The sequence below is a fragment of the Elephas maximus genome, chromosome 19 (assembly GCF_024166365.1).
Source record: "Elephas maximus indicus isolate mEleMax1 chromosome 19, mEleMax1 primary haplotype, whole genome shotgun sequence".
NCBI classification, from domain to species: domain Eukaryota; kingdom Metazoa; phylum Chordata; class Mammalia; order Proboscidea; family Elephantidae; genus Elephas; species Elephas maximus.
Window position 1 is genome coordinate 77,242,384 of NC_064837.1, and position 19,955 is coordinate 77,262,338.

A 19,955-nucleotide genomic window follows, 5' to 3' on the forward strand; every position below is an offset into this window, starting at 1 on the left:
TATGATCTTCTTGTTATCAATTAACACTAGGAGATTATGCCAAACTCGACCAAGTACTTTTCCATAAAGGGCCCTAATAATGTACCTGCAGCATTGCCAACACACCTACTTACTGCTGAGTCATTCTTTTTAATTACATGGACCTCTCTTCAATGGCCCAGGCTACAATCCATTTAAATGTTTCTTATCATCAAAGAAGAATGCTCAAAAGATTTAGTGCCAATTTCTCCAAAAGAATAATAGTGTTCTTTTGGAAGGACTGAGAATTACCTTTTAATGAAACAGTAGGACTAGTAAAATGAGTCTTAACAACTAGGTTTATTCTCTAAGACGTTAATCAAGGCTCCAGATTAGATGATGTATTTCCTTGGATCTCTCTAGCAAGGATAATCTTCATAACAGCCAGGATGGCCGACCTTGCTGAGAGTTAGTAAATGTGAGTGGCAGACATGGACAACAACCTAGAGTCTTTCTCTGAAGGGAATGTGCCGATAGATCAATCAGATACCTAGGGGTAAAACAGCTGCATTTATTTTTTCCTCAGCAGTACTTGGCTGCTATGTTTCTGCTCTTCATCCACAGATGAATATACGGGTTTCTTATCACATCCGGGGTTTTTTTTTTTTTTATCACATCCAAGGGAGTCTTGGTGGCGCAGTGGTTAAGAGCTCAGCTCCTAACCAAGTGGTCGGCAGTTTGAATCCACCAGGCGTTCCTTGGAAACTCTATAGGATAGTTCTACACTGTCCTATAGGGTCGCCATGAGTAGGAACTGACTCAATGGCAATGGGTTTGGTTTGGGCTTTATTACATCTAATGCATTATAAAAAGTCCTATAGGATTGATTATACTGATACTTAGTAGTCAGTTTCATGTAAAACAAGGGTTACTAAAATATCCACTCACTAAAATATCACCTGCAACCACCCCAACTGAAATATAATAAAAAGAAAACCAGCTATAAATTTGTAGCATGGTTTGAAAGTATGCTGAAGTTAGCAAGGATAATGTACCCTAATGGTAAAGCAAAGTCATCATGGAGTCTGAGATATGCTCCACTGCCCAAGAGCTCCTAGAGATGCGACGGATACAAGCATTCTGCTCATTGGAACTTGGTTTCTTCCTATAATAGAGAAGCATTACTCATCAAACCAAGCAATTTTCTAATTATTTTTGTTTCTTATACCTGGATAGCAGGTACAGCAAAGTCCAAGACAGGGGATATAAATATTCCTGTTAATAATGTAAGTCAGTAACTGGCCTTGAGTTTCATGCTATTAAGATGAACGTGTTATTTCAAAGTTTGATCTCTTCCCTTGGATGAGCTCAGAATTAAGGCTTATGGTAAAAGCTGTATCAGAATTGGAACTAAGATGTCACTTAGCCTGAAACAGATGAGAAATTCCCCCTCGACAGTTATTACACAGCCAAGGCAATTTCACCTCTTTATCTTCCCAGACATTACTACTTCATAGCTTTCAAAACACTGCCTTCGCATACTATTGCTAACTTAACGTTTTTACAAATTTAGTTTACACAATATATGGCTTTCAGGAAGCAAGTGGAAAAGAATCTTATGTACAGTTATTTCCTGTAGAGACAGGCTTCCTATCTGAATATTACAATTTTTAAAAAGTTGACAGTCCAGCTCACAAAATGAGATTCTATTTTGTAAATATAAAACAAAACTTACACGTACCTTACTCAAAGTTTTGCTTTTCTTGCAAAATGGTTTTTCTGACTCTTTGGTAAAGATTTGTTTGTTTTTTGTATCTATTTGTCTTCGCATGTCGAGGAACTTTGACTTACGCTTCACATTCTTCTCTAGATACCTGACCTGTCGATGGCTGAAGGTGGAAATCCCACCATATCTATGATCAAAACAGGAGAAGCTGACTCAAACCTCAGGTTCTATGAATTTTTTTTTTTAAGAAAAGTTTTAAAGAGAACGAAATTAACAATTTTCACGAGTTTTTTCCTATTAGCAGTTACCATTTTAATTTCATTTTTTAAATGATGAAAATGATGAAATAAAGTTAAAAATGCAGAGAAGTTTAAGGTCTATTTTGTATGTTAATTCTAAAGCAAATGTGAGATGTCCAAGTTGGGAATATCAACATACCAAATATAGAGCAGAAAGCAGAAATTATACAAAAACCAAAACCTCTTTGCCATGGAGTCAATTCTGACTCCTGGCAACCCAAGGTATTAGGGAGGAGCTGCTCTATTGGGTTTGCTTAGCTGTAATCTTTACCACGGCCAGGCCTTTCTTCCATGGTGCCACCGTGTCGATTTAAACAGCACAAACCACTTGTGCCACCCAGGGAGCCTAGAAATTATATAGTGGAATGCAATGAAGAAATAGCAGAAAAACATAACCACTGCACATTACAGGGAATATAATTTTTCTCAAGGTGGGGTGATGCCAAAGTTTCTAACACATATCTGGATGTCTTCGAATTATCTTGAGTGGTCACTAAATTCTTGACCTAAATCAATCTGAGTTTGCACAAGAAGCAAACTCCTACTATAAAAACGATTACAGAATGTCTGCTGATGTAACCATCTGAGTCTTTATAATCCTAAAAGGCTGTATACCATCGAGCCTCACCTGCTTCACAGCACACGAAGGCACTGGCTGTGGAGCCTCCTTTGGCTGTATCAAGCCTTGTTTGCTTCCCTCTCCTACAGTTATTAGGGACTCAGACTATAATACACAATTAAGTACTTCTATAAAATCATAAATAGCTTTGTTTTAAATGCCAGGTCTTGTGTTCTGCCCATATTATAAACTTCTTTATAATAAAAAGTATATCTACTCTTTTAAGTAGAACTGGGTACTTTAAATAGGAGAGAATAGTTAAGCGAAATCTTAGTAGACTGAATTAAAATATCTAAGAGTGTATTCTAGCAAGAGCTACCCAAGTAATTTCTCAATAAAATTACAGGTGGGTAATAATATTTCTGCCAAGATTTACAGCAGTATCAGAAAAGCCTTTTACATTACTAAACTTAATGATTCTCTAGCCTCGTATGATCATATGAACTACAGCTGCCATGAAGTATCATAAGGAGGAGATAATCAGTAATCGTCAAAAACTGCTCACAGTATGGCAATTACCAGTATGTATTTCTGAGCTAATCTGGATTTACTTTATAAGTGAACCTTAAGATATTCTCCTATGCCCTTGTCTTGCTGACTTCAAAATGTGCAGGTATCTATCTGAATTTCACAACTTATCAAATGAATAAGTAGGACTTCAAGCTTCAACCCTTAGAAACATCAAAGACCCTAGTGTTTAAATCGCTGTTGCGAGCTGACATTAACTATAGGTCTTTAGCGTGCCTTAAGTATTCAGCTCAGTTTTCATGTCAAGTGCAATAAACTCTTCAATTGTTCTTAAATGATTAGCTACTTATTCATATCTTATCTTTATACAAATGGTCACAGCAGCTTTATTTGTAACAGCAAAATACTAGAAACAATTCCAATGTCTTTGATGAATAGTTGAACACGTTTTGCTACGTCCATACAATGGAGTACTATTCAGCACTAAGAAGCAATGAAGTTTTGGGCATTGTGCTTAGATCTTTATTGTACTATTACTTGTAATAGCGCCAAACAGGAAACAGCCTTGATGTTCCTACAACTTAGATGGCTAATTAAAGACTATGCCTCTACTGACAGGATTAGGTAAATGTTCTGCATACTGACAAGAAAGGTGTCCATGGTACGCCGTGGAGGGAAAATAGCAAGCTGCAGGTTATGTACAGTAGATTCCATTATTTTTGTGTTTTATAAAAACAGGAGTAATGTGGGTAACATACTAACTACACAGTCATAAAAACACACACATAAATAAATTTGGAAGAATACATGCAAAACTCTTTTAACACTGCCTATTGCAAAGGAAAGATTTTCACTTTTTACCTCTTCTGTTTGAGTTTTACTATATTCATGATAAAGAAAAAAGTTATGGCAGATTTGAACTTCTCATGCCATGTTTGCTAAACTCTTGTGAGACACTAGGTGAAAAGAAAGCTGTGTTTAGAAGTTAAAAGATCTGGGTTGAATCCCCCTCTCCAGTAAATGATATGATCTTGACCAAGTCAAAACCTCTGTGAATTATGTTGCTGTACCTATGAAAGGGGAATAACAAGACTGGATTGCTATGAAGCTCAATTACATTAGTAGATGTAAATACATCAAAGGTAGGGTGTATTTCTACAATTCTTACTAACAAAAGAGATGACTGTTTTAACTGTAAAAGCTCAAATGGCATAACACACTTTACCATTTATTAACTGCCTGAATACTGGATAAGATTTTGAGAAGATAATAGCATTTATGAATAATTACTTTTGTCCTGAGCCATGCTTGAATCCTAGAAGACAACCATTTTCATCAAAGTCTGAATGTGGGTTTTCATCAACGTCCAGTTCATGGCTAAATAAACAAATAAACAAACAGAAATGGCAATGAACCATGACCTCCAGAGCTCAACAGTGCAGGCAAGTAAGTTATCATGAGGTGCATATAACCAACCTATACAAACTTGCCCATCGCAATCACCAACCACAGTCCACAAACCAGGAATGCAGGAGAAAGAGTCCTTCTGTCAGGACCTTCCAAAGGTGATGAAGTATCCAACAGCACTCAAATCTTAAACCATGTCATGTAACTATCTCCATTCCTGAACATGGTTCAAATATGGACCTCCCCATTGCTGGAAAAACACCAGTAAAATCTGCAGCTTTAAACTTATCTCCTAGTGCAGTCTCCCTAGAGGTTTTCCTTAAAAACAAAGGAAACATTTGAGAAGTATCAACTCAACCAAAATAAAGAAATAAACTGCAAAAGAAAAAATAGGATACCTTTTAGGATCCTGACAGTGTGAGCCATAGTGTACCAAGTAAACAAAAATGGTGATGAAATAATTATTACAAAGTTTGTCTTCTAATTAAGTTGAACTCATCAAACATTTATCATGTATCTACTAGGTGCCAGGGATATAACTACATGCATGGTCTCTGCACTCTAGGACCCAGAGGAACTAGCAGGGAGCTAACAAGCAGTATCTACTATGGAGAGGGAACAGGGTAGAACCATGCTTTTATGTATTACGACCCTGAGTCTCCACAACTTGCTCACTTCTCTTTCAGAAGCTGTATCAAGCATAAAATCTTATGTGCAGCACATCATATCCTGTCAGATAAGTGTTTCCAGCTAACTTCCAAATTCTGTAATGATCTACCCTTTCCTTGAGTATCTCCGGCCATTAGCATGTGACTTTAGAGTATTCTCTACTTATTTCATTACCTGTATTAAGGGTATAATAGAAAGAGCACCGCCTTGAGAAGCAGCTAATCGGGGCACTAGCTTTACAGCTGCCATTCTGTTGTTGCTATGTAACTCTGGGCAAGGCCTTATCCTGCTTTCCTTAGTATTCCTGTGTACACAATGAGAGCACTAGGTTTGATATATCTGAAGTCAGGAACAAAATTCTGTGATTATACCTACATGTTTTTTTGGGTGGGAGGGGTGAGGGGACAAACTTTGTGAGAGAGATCCTATCTAATTACTAATTAAAAGCTATCATCCACTGCACTTTTATTATGTATCAGGTATATCATATATGCCAGTTCCAATCCTCCTGATCATCTTCCAAAAAAAGGCACCGGTCCCATTTCACAGATGAGAATGCCCAGGGCCCTGTCAGTGTATCCTGCCTCTTCTCTGCACAGGATTAGCAGTGTTGTACACAGACCAAGTATTTCACAACTGCTCACTCATGTCCACAAACACTTATGTTATCACATTTTGGACAGAGGTATGTGTAACTTGCCTCCTCTTGAGTTTGGTTGGTTTACATTCAGGTGGATCTTCTTCATTTTCATCTCCATCAATACCATTGGTGTGTGGTCTCTCTTTGCTTGTGTTTGTTCCTGAAGACCCCTGTGAATCTAAAGAGGCAGAGATATTGCAGTGTATTTCTCCCATTTATTATAGGTTTGACAACTCTTCTGCCATTTGCAAAAGCAATGGAAACATTTCAGTGCCTCTCCTGCAATGAACTGGACACCCCAGGCAGAGTGCCGGACCACACACACTAGTATTCTGTGTGTCTACCTGAAAAATCTAAGCATAAAAAATGAGTAGCCATGTCTATTAAGCTTTAAAAGCTTCCAAGATCTATTTAAAGCCAAATAAAACTACTTCTTCAGAGCTGTCGAAAGAGTACACAAATTAACCCACAAAGTTAACTTGGTGACAGCATATTCAGACGGAATTTTAATCTAGATGACTCCAAAGACAGCATGATCACAAAAGGATTTCTCTTCATTAAGAAGCAAATACATTTACTTTGCCCTATCTGCCTTTGTGCTGTGTTTTCAGAGTGGAATAAACTGGGCAGTGCGAGACTAAAAGTTGCAACATGCCTGCAGGGTAGACAGGGGAACACTCTGATGATTTTGGGAGAACACCCAAACATATTCACATAGACATGCAACATAAACCTTATATTTTGACCTTAAGGGAGCACCTAAAACAAATCAAAACCTAAAATCCTTAAGTTGATCTTAATGGCAGACACACTAGCACTAATTGCAGAAACGGCCAATCTACAAATGTAACTAAGGGAACAGCCGACGGAAGGCAGAGGCTGGGAGAAGGTTTACTATGTTTGGTAAAGGAAAAAAAGTAGAGAAAAAAAAAAAAGAAATCGAGGATAACCAAAGGGAGTAATATAAAGCAATAAATAGGGGCCAAGACACTGACCAAAATACATATAAAAAATTTTATGGTAAAAAATAAGTACAGATAAGTATCAGAAGAGTACAGAAACGTTCAGAAGAATATCAAAACCCTTATATAAGCTCCACCACAGGAGTACATACAGAGAATATAAAAAGTAGCTAGACTTCCTTGAGATCCTTCCAGTAACTCTTAAACGCAACTAGATCAAGTAAGATCTGTAATCTGAGATGAGCAAAGCAGACCCAATTCTTAAATGAGAGGTTAAAAGCTTTTGCATTATACAGGAGTGAGGCTGAGAAGAAAGTCCCTATATACTGGACTTCTCTGGCATCAAACATCAAGGACGCCAAGACGACATCTGTAATCACTGGGCGTTAGGATGTTCCAGTTACAGAACTTTCCTGCTCTCTCATCTCCTGGTGCCACTAGTTGGTGGTAACCCTTCTCCCTAGCAAGAGTATGCTCATCCTGCCATTCTCATCACTTTCTTTACTCCGACAATGGTATCTGTCTGCACAATGAGTTTGTTTTTTTTTTAAGTCACTTATTCAGGAACCAATCAAGTTCTTATCCTGTACACCTTATTGATAAGACCTAAACGAAATCCTTCTATGTAGTCATAAATTAATATCACGCCCTCTTTAGATTCTTTATAAAGCAAGACTTCACTTGTCCTGAATGAATTCCACATGACTCATGATGAACTTTCCTTATGCCAAGCTTATGCCCCCAACCACTCTCTGTTTCTTATAAACTCAGTTCCTCTGGAGAACCTTCAAAGTTCCAAGCTCACTCTAAATTAGATCTCTCACAGGATTTCCAAGTTTTACTTCACTGGCCAACAAGGTATAAAAAGGAAGCAATGATACATACATACCTTTGAGAACTCTATGCAAATATTCTTTTTGTTAATATAAAAGGGTAATAAACAACTTGTGTATAAAAATAAGATGGAGGAACCATTTCATTATTACACTATAAAAATGTAGTTGGTATTATTTAACTCTACAGTAAAGGATTAATGTTATTTTGCTAAATAGATCATTTTGCTATCCATTACACAACGAAGTAAGTCTTGATTCTTACCCTGAGCTGGTAGGTCTGTGTTTCTATTCCTAGACACGTTCCTTTTCTTGGTTCCTCCATCACATGGTTCACTTTGGCCAGAAGCGGGGCATTCTCTTCTGCAGCTAACGTCACTTAGCTCCTGAGGACTCTTACAACGTTCAGAAGACTCTAACTGGCTTTGTTCTACTTCCTCTGAATTCAGGGTTATATTATTAATTCTATCAAGTATTTCATTATGATCTTTATCAACCGAACCAGAGCTTTCATCACCAACTGCCATAGATGAAGATGGAAAAGAAATTAAGTCCACTTTCACACGGTTTTCATCATTGTTGTCAACTTCTGTTTTAGATTCACAAGGATCTGTATCCCAGCTTTGCGAAGCATCGAAAGTCCAACCCTGAGTTTCCCAATACTGAAACTGTTCCAAGTAATACCAGTAGAGTTGACTGTAATGTTGCTCCCATTCCTCCTTTGTGTCAGGGAAGTTCCAAGGTTCAGAAGACAGTGTTTGACCTGAATGTTTTTCTTGCCAGCTTTGCCATAAGAGTCCTCCTCCATATTCATTCCAATACTTTTCCCATTTCTCCGTCATTTGTAGCTTTGGAGTTAATTCATTTTCAACAGGAAGATTTTCAGTTTCAATGTCTTTTTTGCTTTGAAGTTTACATATTCTGATGTTCTCATACTGCTCAACTGGAGAAGGATCCTCTGAAGCCAAAATGTCATTTTTGTCATATTCTTCTCTCCAAGGTTCTGTCATAATTTCATCTAAGTACTGCTTTTGATATTTTTTCTTTTTCTTTTTTCTTTTAACTTTATTTCTAGCATTCATAGACACCTGTATCACACAAATGACAATCTGAATATACATGTACTTCTTAAACTGTAAGAGAAAGTAGAATCCAAATCTATTTTGACATTAAAATAAACAAAATATCCTCACACCGCACCCTGGACTTTTAGTTACAGAAAAAAGTGTATTTTACGGTCTATGTCCTCAAGATGAAGAAAAGGCACAAATGGTGCACGTCAAAACTTGCAATTTTGGTTGATTAATATGTAAATATGCTCTACGTCATGACATACATTAGAATTGGTATAAAAAAATAATTTGTTGTAATATTTTATGGAAAACATTAAGAAACAGGAAAAATAAAAGTAAATTAATACTTACCTCAAAATTCTTATGTGCAGATGTTCCACCAAATTGAAGCGGCAGTCCCATGCTTCTCATGAGTTCGGCCTCAGAGTCGAGTCCACTTTCATCTAGGCCTATATCTCGGCTGTCACGTGTTTCTGCCCTGCCAGGGGAAGGATCACCTTCCTCCTCTTCTGTAGTCTGATCCCCTACAGACAACATTTGTTAGCTTAGACTGAAGAAAATTTAGTGGCACGTTTTACTGTTCTCATTTTAAAGAAGTAGAACCTCAGAACCTGAGTGATTACATGATCCTCCCAAAGTGGAGGTGTGCAAATGTTATGATTTTAAAGGAGGGAAAAAGAACTTAATGGTAATTTGGAACAGTAACAAAAATAGCCAACTAAGAATCAAGACACAACTTCTAGTTCCAGCTCTGCCTGTCTCCTATCCATCTAGCTGCCCATTCAGCTTATATTTACCGAGCATCTGCTCTGTGTCAGACGCTATACAGAGTACTGAGGACACAAGAGGGAACAGGGCAGACAAGGTCTCAGTTCCAATAGTAGTGTAACCACGGGGAACACGCTTAAACTTTCAGATTCCTTATCTGCACAATTACTGGGCTAGATTAGTGGATTTAAAATTATGATTTATATAGTTACTTTAGGAGCTGTTAAAGAAAGGTGAATGGTATGTCATCAAGCCTCTCACAGGCATTTCAGTCACAAATGGGATTTAGACACTGGGATTCTGTGTAAGAGTTGATTTAATGAAGGGGTTCTGCTATTAAAAGTTGGAAATTCACAGAACTGGAAGATCATTTCAAGCTCTTTGATTCTAGTTTTTACAGCAAAACCATTTTATACTAACAAAAGAAGTTTTACTTAATATGCTTACCTAAAAATAAATCATACTACTCATCAGACAAACGCCATTCAAATGCTGTTTAAAATGTGGGATAATAATTATTTTGTATATTAGCATACTCAAACTCTTTTATAGATTGCAGCTCACTGGATTGTGGGCAACAGAGCAGGGAGTCTTCCACAGGAAAAATGGAGACTGATAAAAGGGAAATCTCATGTGCACAAATTCTACTAAACAGGTTCCTAAAAGGGAGAGGGGAAAAGATACCTGTTTAAATAATGAAGAAGATTCCACTCATTGTTCCATTTAATGAACTTATGAAAGCTCAGGAAAAGAGCAAAGTGGGGAAAATGAATTAGCTAAGTTTTATGTTTCCCTCATGGTATGCATATTTTCTTATGTTCTGGGGGGCGGGAGGGGGGCATCATGTTTAAGTTAAAGGATTTTCAAGGGTAACCATGACATGCTTTACTTGTGCCAACCTTACCGGCAGTTTTTTCAGTGTCTAGAAACATAAAAGATTTACGTGGAAAGGACAATTGGGGTCCCAGTAGGGAAGCCTGAGAGACCACAAAGGTTTTCAGTTAGTTAATAAAATTAGGTGAGGCTTAATGCACTGCCCAAATTCTATTTGTTAGTTGGAAAAGTTACCTTTTACTTGATGCAAAAGGCTTTGGATGTTTACTTGGAACTTACCCTGAATCATTTTTCTACACAATAAAATGCTGATGAGGAAACCATACATTCACTACTTTTTAAAGCTTCAAATTCCACACAGAAAAAAACAGATGATATCAAGTTCATCCAATAGCTACAGGAAAATGAAAGATCTGCTTTGACAGGGATTCTAGACCATGGTATAATAGAGAATGAAGACTATGATTACAGGATCACTTCTCACTTTACATATTTTATGCTACGAAATTAATACAGTATTATAACAAATTACAAATACAGTATTACATTACCTGCATTGCTTTTGGTGTAGTAGCCTTTTAATCCCAAATTGCACAATATCCGATCCCTGTGAAGCAAATTAAGCAGTCCATATTGAAATAAATTAAGCTATAAATTTGGAGAAAAAGCGAACTCAAGGCAGTATAATAAAAATGTTCCTTAGACAGAAAAGCAACCTGCTAATAAATTCTCCTCACCTATAACATGCAGACAGGACTATGTATATACACATATATGTATCTCGGTGGGGTTGTTGTAGGATTGGCAGCATATGTGAAACATTTAGCACAGTAAGCATTTATAAATATAACTACTAATCAGTAAAATCAAGGGGTAGGTTCTCCTAGATGCTGAGGGGGACGAATTCTATCGTCCTTATGATACACACAAACAATGAGGTATTCTCCAAATTTTGCTGGAAGAATTGAGTATAATATTAAAGTAGAAAGGTTTCCCTTAGGCATATGCAAATTCACATGCAGAACCACTTGCAAACAGGCTGAGCTACCCGCTGCCCAGCAGACCGGACATTCACGGTCTGAACGGAGCTTGTTTGGGGAACCAATGTACAACAAAGCACTCATTTAAGTACTTCATCCAACAGAAAAATAAATTTAAGATAAAACAATTCAGTATCACTAATTTTTCAAAACAGTGACTGGTTAAACTTTTCTTTACATACCTACTTCTAAAATTTTTCTACCGTAATCTACAAAGATTGGTAATTATATAACCAAAATTAAAACAGAATACTTAAAAAAAAAAAGTGGGAGATTTTGCTATTGGTACTTTCCTATCAGTAAATTTGGAAACGCTGGTGGCGTAGTGGTTAAGTGCTACAGCTGCTACCCAAGAGGTCAGCAGTTCAAATCTGCCAAGGGCTCCTTGGAAACTATGGGGCAGTTCTTCTCTGTCCTATAGGGTCGTTATGAGTTAAAATCGACTCGACGGCAGTGCGTTCGGTTTGGGGTTTTTTATCAGTAAATTCAGTAACTGAATTATTATTCCAATATAACTAGCATAATAAGGCCAATTTCAAGTCCTAGCTAAGACCACTTTTGTAATGGAGCTGCAATAAATTCAACAAAATAAAATCATCATACACCTGGTCTGTCTCAGATCCTCCTGTCTCTCTGGCAGCACGCCCGTGGCCCCGAAGAACTTGGGGCACTGAAAGGGGAAATGGGAGTCACACAGAGGGGATCAGTGGTGTGCTGCCAGCACCCAAGGATACAGGGCACTGGGTCAGGTGCAACAGACTGGACACACTGAGTAAATATAATGAGGATAATGATAGTCAAGATTCTCCTTGTTGGAGAGGGTTATTTAAAAACATAGAAACAGGGAAGGCTAGAAAGAACCCTAAGGTGTTAGACTAAAATTGGAAGTATTGTTATGAGGTCATGGTTTTTAAACTTATATACATAGTACAGAAATAGTTTTAAATGTGTGTGTATACACATGTAAGTAAAATAAAAAAATGAACAAACAAATGAATATATATACACTGCCTAACTCTTGTCTGCTGAAAGGGTGTAAAACCACTGACGATCTAGAAGCAATAACCACAATGAGCACCCAGATCTTGATATCTAAATACTACAGCCAAGAAAACCCTATGGAACAGTTCTACCCTGTAACCCATGGGATTGCTGTGAGTTGGGATTTTCTCAACAACCACAGGTTTTTTTATAACTCACAGTAAACCAAAACCAAACCCACTGCCGTTGAGTCGATTCCAACTCATAGTGGATTCAAATTCCAGGTCTCACCAACTGCCCCAACAATGTGTCTCTTTCCTGTTTGATCCAGGATCCTACCTAGGAAACTGGGCGCCTTGGAGAAATGGCAACTCTAGGTTGGAGCATGAACTGTGAAAGACAAGCCTGGGTCACCTTCTTGTGCCAGAAGATTAGGAAGCACTCAAAGAATACTTGGGACATACCAAAAGGACAAAGGAGCTACCATGAAGGGGCCCCATCAGCCAAATCTAAGACAACCTGAGCACCAAAATAAATGAGGAGAGAAGGGAAAGTGCTTCTTTACAGTTGAATGCTAAGTAATGAATTTAGAAGGAAAGGAGATAAAGAATCACTATTTGGCAACTGTCACAGAGGTAGCTGATTCAGACGGAAATTGTCAATGAAGGCAAAGGTGTGTGGGTTTGTTGAAGAACAGGGTACTGGTGTAATGTCGGACTTACTCCCTAAAAAATAAAACTACAAAATACTAATTAATCCAAAGGTTACAGGGGAGAAATCTGACAGATACCAACATGACTAGGTAATCAAGGTCCATATCACCAATGAGTCTACATAAAGTGTCCCAATGTGATGAACAGAGAAGAGTACAGCATCACGTCTGTTGCATTCCTGCCAAGAAGGCAGACCCAACTCTATTCCTGACAAAACGTCAGATGGACTCAGGTTAAGTATGGTCATCCTTTTTATGACTTGGATACATGAAAGAGGGGAGGACAGCGAATAATTTTTCTAGCTTGGAAGATACTGACAAGATATCGTAACTAATATCAACAGTTTCCTAGGTGGGATCCTGGATCAAACAGGAAAGAGACACATTGTTGGGGCAGTCGGTGAGACCTGGAATTTGAATCCACTATGAGTTGGAATCGACTCCACAGCAGTGGGTTTGGTTTTGGTTTACTGTGAGTTATAAAAAAACCTGTGGTTGTTGAGAAAATCCCAACTCACAGCAACCCCATGGGTTACAGGGTAGAACTGTTCCATAGGGTTTTCTTGGCTGTACCGGAATCGACTCCACGACAACAGGTTTGGTTTTGGTACTTACTGGCGTTTATGTAGGAGAAAATCCTTGTTTTGGGTAAATATATGATGGAGTATTTAGGAGTGATGGGGAAATCATGTTACCAGGTTGCTCTCAAAATAGCTCAGAAAATAATAATAATAATAATAATAATAATAATAATTGTGTGTGTGCAGAGACACACACATCCATGTGGAGAGAGTGATGGAGCAAATGCAGTTAATAGCTGGTGAATCTTGGTGAGGGGAAAATGTATATTTTTTTACATTTGAAATCATTTCAACATGAATTATTTTAAAAAAGTAAAAAATTAAAACACATGATTTACAGCACAGTCTTATAATAAAATAGTAAATAAAAATAAACGATAATAAATAATAAAAACCAATAAGTCCACATTCCACCATTTTCCTGTGTTCTATTCTAGGCTTTGTACATAAGCACACAAAATATTTAAATAACTATAATCATAGTGCAGATATTATATTCTGATATAATAATTTAACACAGGTATTTTTCATGTTACTACCAAGCCACTGGAAACCCTAGTGGCGTAATGGTAAAGAGCTATGGCTGCTAACCAAAAGGCTGGCAGTTCAAATCCACCAGGCGCTCCTTGGAAACTCTATGGGGCAGTTCTACTCTGTCCTATAGGGTTGCTATGAGTCGGAATTGACTTGACAGCAAATGAGTTTTTTGGTTACCAAGCCACTGGAGCCCTGGTGGTGCAGTGGTTAAGAGCTCAGCTGCTAACCAAAAGCTCTGCAGTTCAAATCCACCAGCCGCTCCTTGATAACCCTATAGGGCAGTTCCATCCTCTCCTATAGGGGAGCTATGAGTCTGAATCGACTTGACGACAACAGGTTTTTAGTTTTGGTTTACCATGCCACTGAAATGATTCTTTTTAAGAGCTACATACGTATCATTCCAATTACAGGACTTCTTCATACTGATTATCTATAGACACTTGAATGTAGACATGAAATAGAATATTCCTTCCTCTGAACTTTCAGCAGGGCTCCCATTCCCCACGACTTCTCTACTGGTAGCAATTCCAAGATCACATCTCTACGGTTAAGCTGTACTAAAGGACTACAGTTTGAGCATTAATTAATCTCAAGGAAAAAGCCATTCTTTTTTTTCTCTCTTTCTATTTTGAACTTAGAACGTAGCTACTAAAAATGAAGTAGAGTCTTTAATGTAAAGATATGTATGAAATTATCCTCAATGACTAGGAAGATTTTAGCTCCAAAAGACTAAATTCAATGTAACGGTAATTAAATTGTATTTTAAATAAAGTTGCTTTAATTCAAACCAGTCAAATATTGTTTTCTAGGGGAATGGTCTAAGATAATTCTTCTTGACTTTTTACATTTTATAATTTATATTCCTTCCTTCGTCTTTCCAGAATGGAGCCTTAATGGAACAGCACTAGGGCCCAACTGCGCTATAGGCTTAAGACCTAAGTATGGAGGAGCCTTGGCTGGCACTGAAGGCAAGGAGACTCATCTTTCCTGGCCTGCAAATGCAAGATACAACTGGGTGATCTTTTCTGGTGAGCTCCTTGGTCCTGGCCATGCTAAACTGCATGCCTTCTTAGAACGCAGGTCAGGAAGGTCCAGAGAAAGAAGCAGAAAGATACTTCTTCATGGGTGAGAGGTGAAACAGGTGCCAAAGGTTATTACTAGTACCTCACAAGGATTCTTTCAATAGTTTTGGCAATTACAAAATCTTCCAAAAAAAACCAAACCCATTCATTGCCATTGAGTCGATTTCAACTCACAGTGACCATATAGAAGAGGAGAACTGCCCCATAGGCCTTCCAAGGCTGTAATCTTTATCGAACCAGGCTGCCACATCTTTCTTCTATGAAGCAGCTGGTGGGTTCAAACCGCTGACCCTCTGGCTAGCAGCCAAACACTTAGCTGCTGTGTGACCAGGGCTACTTCATATAATCCTAGTGGTTAGACAATCTGAGGCAGAAAGATTACCAATGGAAATTCAGCTCTTAAATTTTATCAAAATCCTGTTTCCTACTTATGACAACTTCCAAGTATCTCCAAGAGATACTGAGAAAGATGTATTTCTGATGCCTAATATTCAGATAATTTCCCATAACACTTGTTAAGTGTTGTCTATCGAGCAATCCATAGATCACAGTAACTCTGTGTGATCTATTTACTGGACTTGGCACATTGTATGAACTGAATATATCTATTTTCTTAAAATAATTTTTATTCTGCTCTAAGTGAAAATTTACAAATCAAGTAAGTCCCTCACATATAAACTTATATACACCTTACTACATACTCCCATTTACTCTCCCCCTAATGAGTCAGCCGGCTCCCTCCTTCCAGTCTCTACTTTCGTGACCGTTTTGCCACTTTCTAACCCCCTCTACCCTCCCATCTCCCCTCCAGACAGGAGATCCCAACACAGTCTCAAGTGCCCACCTGATACAAGTAGCTCACTCTCATCAGCATCTCTCTCCAACCCACTGTCCAGTCCCTTCCATGTCTGATGAGTTGTCTTTGGGAATGGTTCCTATCCTAGGCCAAAAGAAGGTTTGAGGACCAAGACTGCGGGATTCTTCTAGTCTTAGTCAGACCATTAAGTCTGGTCTTTCCATGAGAATTTGCGGTCTACATCCCACTGTTCTCCTGCTCCCTCAGGGGCTCTCTGTTGTGCTCCCTATCAGGGAAGTCATTGTGCCCGGGTACCATCTAGTTCTTCTGGTCTCAGGATGATGTAAGTCTCTAGTTCATGGGGCCCTTTCTGTCTCTTGGGTTCATAATTATCTTGTGTTCTTGGTGTTCTTCATTCTCCCTTGATCCAGGTGGGTTGAGACCAATTGATGCATCTTAGATGGTCGCTTGTTAGCATTTAAGACCCCAGATGCCACACTTCAAAGTAGGATGCAGAATGTTTTCTTAAGAGAATTTATTTTCCCAATTGACTTAGATGTCCCCTGAAGCAATAGTCCCCAAGTCTTGGCCCTTGCTCCGCTGACCTTCAAAGCATTCAGTTTATCCAGGAAACTTCTTTGCTTTTGGTCCAGTTCAGCTGAGCTGACCTTCCCTGTATTGAGTATTGTCCTTCCCTTCACCTAAAGTAGTTCTTATTTACTATCTGATCAGTAAATAACCCTCTCCCACCCTCCCCCTCTCGTAGCCACAAAAGAATGTGTCCTTCTCAGTTTAAACTATTTCTCAAGATCCTATAAGAATGGTCTTATACAATATTTGCCCTTTTGCATCTGACTAATTTCACTCAGCATAATGCCTTCCAGGTTCCTCCATGTTATGAAATGTTTCACAGATTCCTCACTGTTCTTTATCAATGCGTACTATTCCATTGTGTGAATATACCATAATTTATTTACCCATTCATCCGTTGATGGGCACCTTGGTTGCTTCCAGCTTCTTGCTATTGTAAACAGAGCTGCAATAAACATGAGTGTGCATATATCTGTTTGTGTAAAGGCTCTTACAAGGATATATTCCAATGAGTGGGATTTCTGGGTTGTATGGTACTTCTATTTCTAACTTTTTAAGAAAATGCCAGATAGATTTCCAAAGTGGTTGTACCATTTTACATTCCCACCAGCAGCGTAGAAGAGTTCCAATATCTCCGCAGCCTCTCCAACATTTATTATTTTGTGTTTTTTGGATTAATGCCAGCCTTGTTGGAGTGAGATGGAATCTCATCGTAGTTTTAATTTGCATTTCTCTAATGGCTTATGATCGAGAGCATTTTCTCATGTATCTGTTAGCTGCCTGAATATCTTCTTTAGTGCAATAAGTGTTCATATCCTTTGCCCAATTTTTAATTGGGTTGTTTGTCTTTTTGTGGTTTAGTTTTAACAGAATAATATAGATTTTAGAGATCAGGCCCTGGTCGGAGATGTCATAGCTGAAAATTCTTTCCCAATCTGTAGGTGGTCTTTTTACTCTTTTGGTGAAGTCTTTAGATGAGCATAGGTGTTTGATTTTTAGGCGCTCCCAGTTATCTGGTTTCTCTTCGGGCTCCTAACGTTGTCCCTATTTTTTCTTCCATGATCTTCATCGTTTTAGTCTTTATGTTTAGGTCTTTGATCCACTTGGAGTTAGTTTTTGTGCATGGTGTGAGGTATGGGTCCTGTTTCGTTTTTTTGCAAATGGATATCCAGTTATGCCAACACCATTTGCTAAAAAGACTATCTTTTCACCAATTAACTGACACTGGGCCTTTACCAAATATCAGCTGCTCATATGTGGATGCATTTATATCTGGGTTCTCAATTCTGTTCCATTGGTCTATGTGCCTGTTGTTGTACCAGTACCAGGCTGTTTTGACTACTGTGGCTGTATGATGTGTTCTAAAATCAGGTAGAGTGAGGCCTCCCACTTTCTTCTTCTTTTTCTGTAATGCTTTACTTATCCAGGGTTTCTTTCCCTTCCATATGAAGTTGGTGATTTGTTTCTCTATCACATTAAAAAATGTCATTGGAATTTGGATCAGAAGTGCATTGTATATATAGATGGCTTTTGGTAAAATAGACATTTTTACTATGTTAAGTCTTCCTATCCATGAGCAAGGTATGTTTTTCCACTTATGTAAATCCCTTTTAGTTTCTTGCCCTAGTACTTTGTAGTTTTCTTTGTATAGATCTTTTACATCTTTGGTAAGATTTATTCCTAAGTATTTTACCTTCTTGGGGGCTATTGTGAATGGTATTGATTTTGTGATTTCCTCTTTGATGTTCTTTTTGTTGATGTAGAGGAATCCAAGTGATTCTATTAGTTTCAGTAGTTTTCTTGAGGATTCCTTAGGGTTTTATGTGTATAAGATCACGTCATCTGCAAATAGAGATAATTTTACTTCTTCCTTGCCAATCCGGATGCCCTTTATTTCTTTGTCTAGCCTAATTGCTCTGGCTAGGACCTCTAGCACAATGTCGAATAAGAGCGGTGATAAAGGGCATCCTTCTCTGGTTCCCATTCTCAAGGGAAATGCTTTCAGGCTTTCTCCATTTAGAATGATGCTGGCTTTGTATAGATGCCCTTTGTTATGCTGAGGAATTTTCCTTCAATTTCTATTTAGCTGAGAGTTTTTATCATGAATGGATGTTGTACTTTGTCAAATGCCTTTTCTGCAGCAATTGATAAGATCATGTGGTTTTTGTCTTTTGTTTTATTTATATGGTGGATTACATTAATGGTTTTTCTAATATTGAACCAACCTTGCATACCTGGTATAAATCCCACTTGTCCGTGGTGGATTATTTTTTTGATATGTTGTTGAATTTTGTTGAGGCTAGAATTTTGTTGAGTATTTTTGCATCTATGTTCATGAGGGATATAGGTCTATAATTTTCTTTTTTTGTGCTGTCTTGTATTCCATCATTTTCTATGCTTTGAAATAAGTTTTGTAGTAGTGGTGTTAACTCTTCTCTGAAAGTTTTTGGTAGAACTCTGCAGTGAAGCCATCTGGGCCAGGGCTTTTTTTTCTGGGGAGTTTTTTGATTACCTTTTCAATCTCTTTTTTTGTTATGCATCTATTTAGTTGTTCTACTTCTGATTCTGTTAGCTTAGGTAGGTACTGTTTTTCTACGAATTCATCCATTTCTTCTAGGTTTGCAAATTTGTTAGAGTACAATTTTTCATAATAATCTGATACGATTCTTTTAATTTCAGTTGGGTCTGTTGTGATATGGCCCATCTCATTTCTTAATCAGGTTATTTGTTTCCTTTCCTGTATTTCTTTAGTCAGTCTGGTCAATGGTTTATCAATTTTGTTAATTTTTTCAAAGAACTAGCTTTTGGCTTTGTGAATTCTTTCAATTGTTTTTCTGTTCTCTAATTCATTTAGTTCAGCTCTAATTTTTACTATTTGTTTTCTTCCGGTGCCTGATGGATTCTTTTGTTGCTCACTTTCTATTTGTTCAAGTTATAGGGACAGTTCTCTGATTTTGGCTCTTTCTTCTTTATGTATGTGTGCATTTATCAATATAAATTGACCTCTGAGCACTGCTTTTGTTGTGTCCCAGAGGTTTTGATAGGAAGTGTTTTCATTCTTGTTGCATTCTATGCATTTCTTTATCCCCTCCTTAATGTCTTCTATAACCCAGTCTTTTTTGATCAGGGTATTGTTCAGTTTCCAAATATTTGATTTCTTTTCTCTAATTTTTCTGTTATTGATTTCCACTTTTATGGCCTTGTGGTCTGAGAAGATGCTTTGTAATATTTCGATGTTTTGGATTCTGCAAAGGTTTGTTTTATGACCTGATACATGGTCTATTCTAGAGCATGTTCCATGTGCGCTAGAAAAAAAAAAACTATACTTTGCAGCTGTTGGGTGGAGTGTTCTGTATAAGTCTATGAGGTCAAGTTCGTT

At 37.8% G+C, this 19,955-nt stretch overlaps 1 protein-coding gene across 1 annotated transcript in view; it reads right to left on the reverse strand.

Moving 5' to 3' along the window:
- Positions 1-19,955, reverse strand: part of TGS1 (trimethylguanosine synthase 1) — a 52,701-nt gene that overhangs the window by 24,935 nt on the left and 7,811 nt on the right. Inside the window, exons 2-7 of the mRNA XM_049858884.1 lie at positions 10,808-10,863; positions 9,006-9,178; positions 7,847-8,669; positions 5,847-5,964; positions 4,361-4,447; positions 1,700-1,871 (exon numbers count right to left, since the gene is read on the reverse strand). Coding sequence (XP_049714841.1) covers positions 1,700-1,871; positions 4,361-4,447; positions 5,847-5,964; positions 7,847-8,669; positions 9,006-9,178; positions 10,808-10,863 — 1,429 coding nt within the window. The remainder of the gene's footprint in view (positions 1-1,699; positions 1,872-4,360; positions 4,448-5,846; positions 5,965-7,846; positions 8,670-9,005; positions 9,179-10,807; positions 10,864-19,955) is intronic.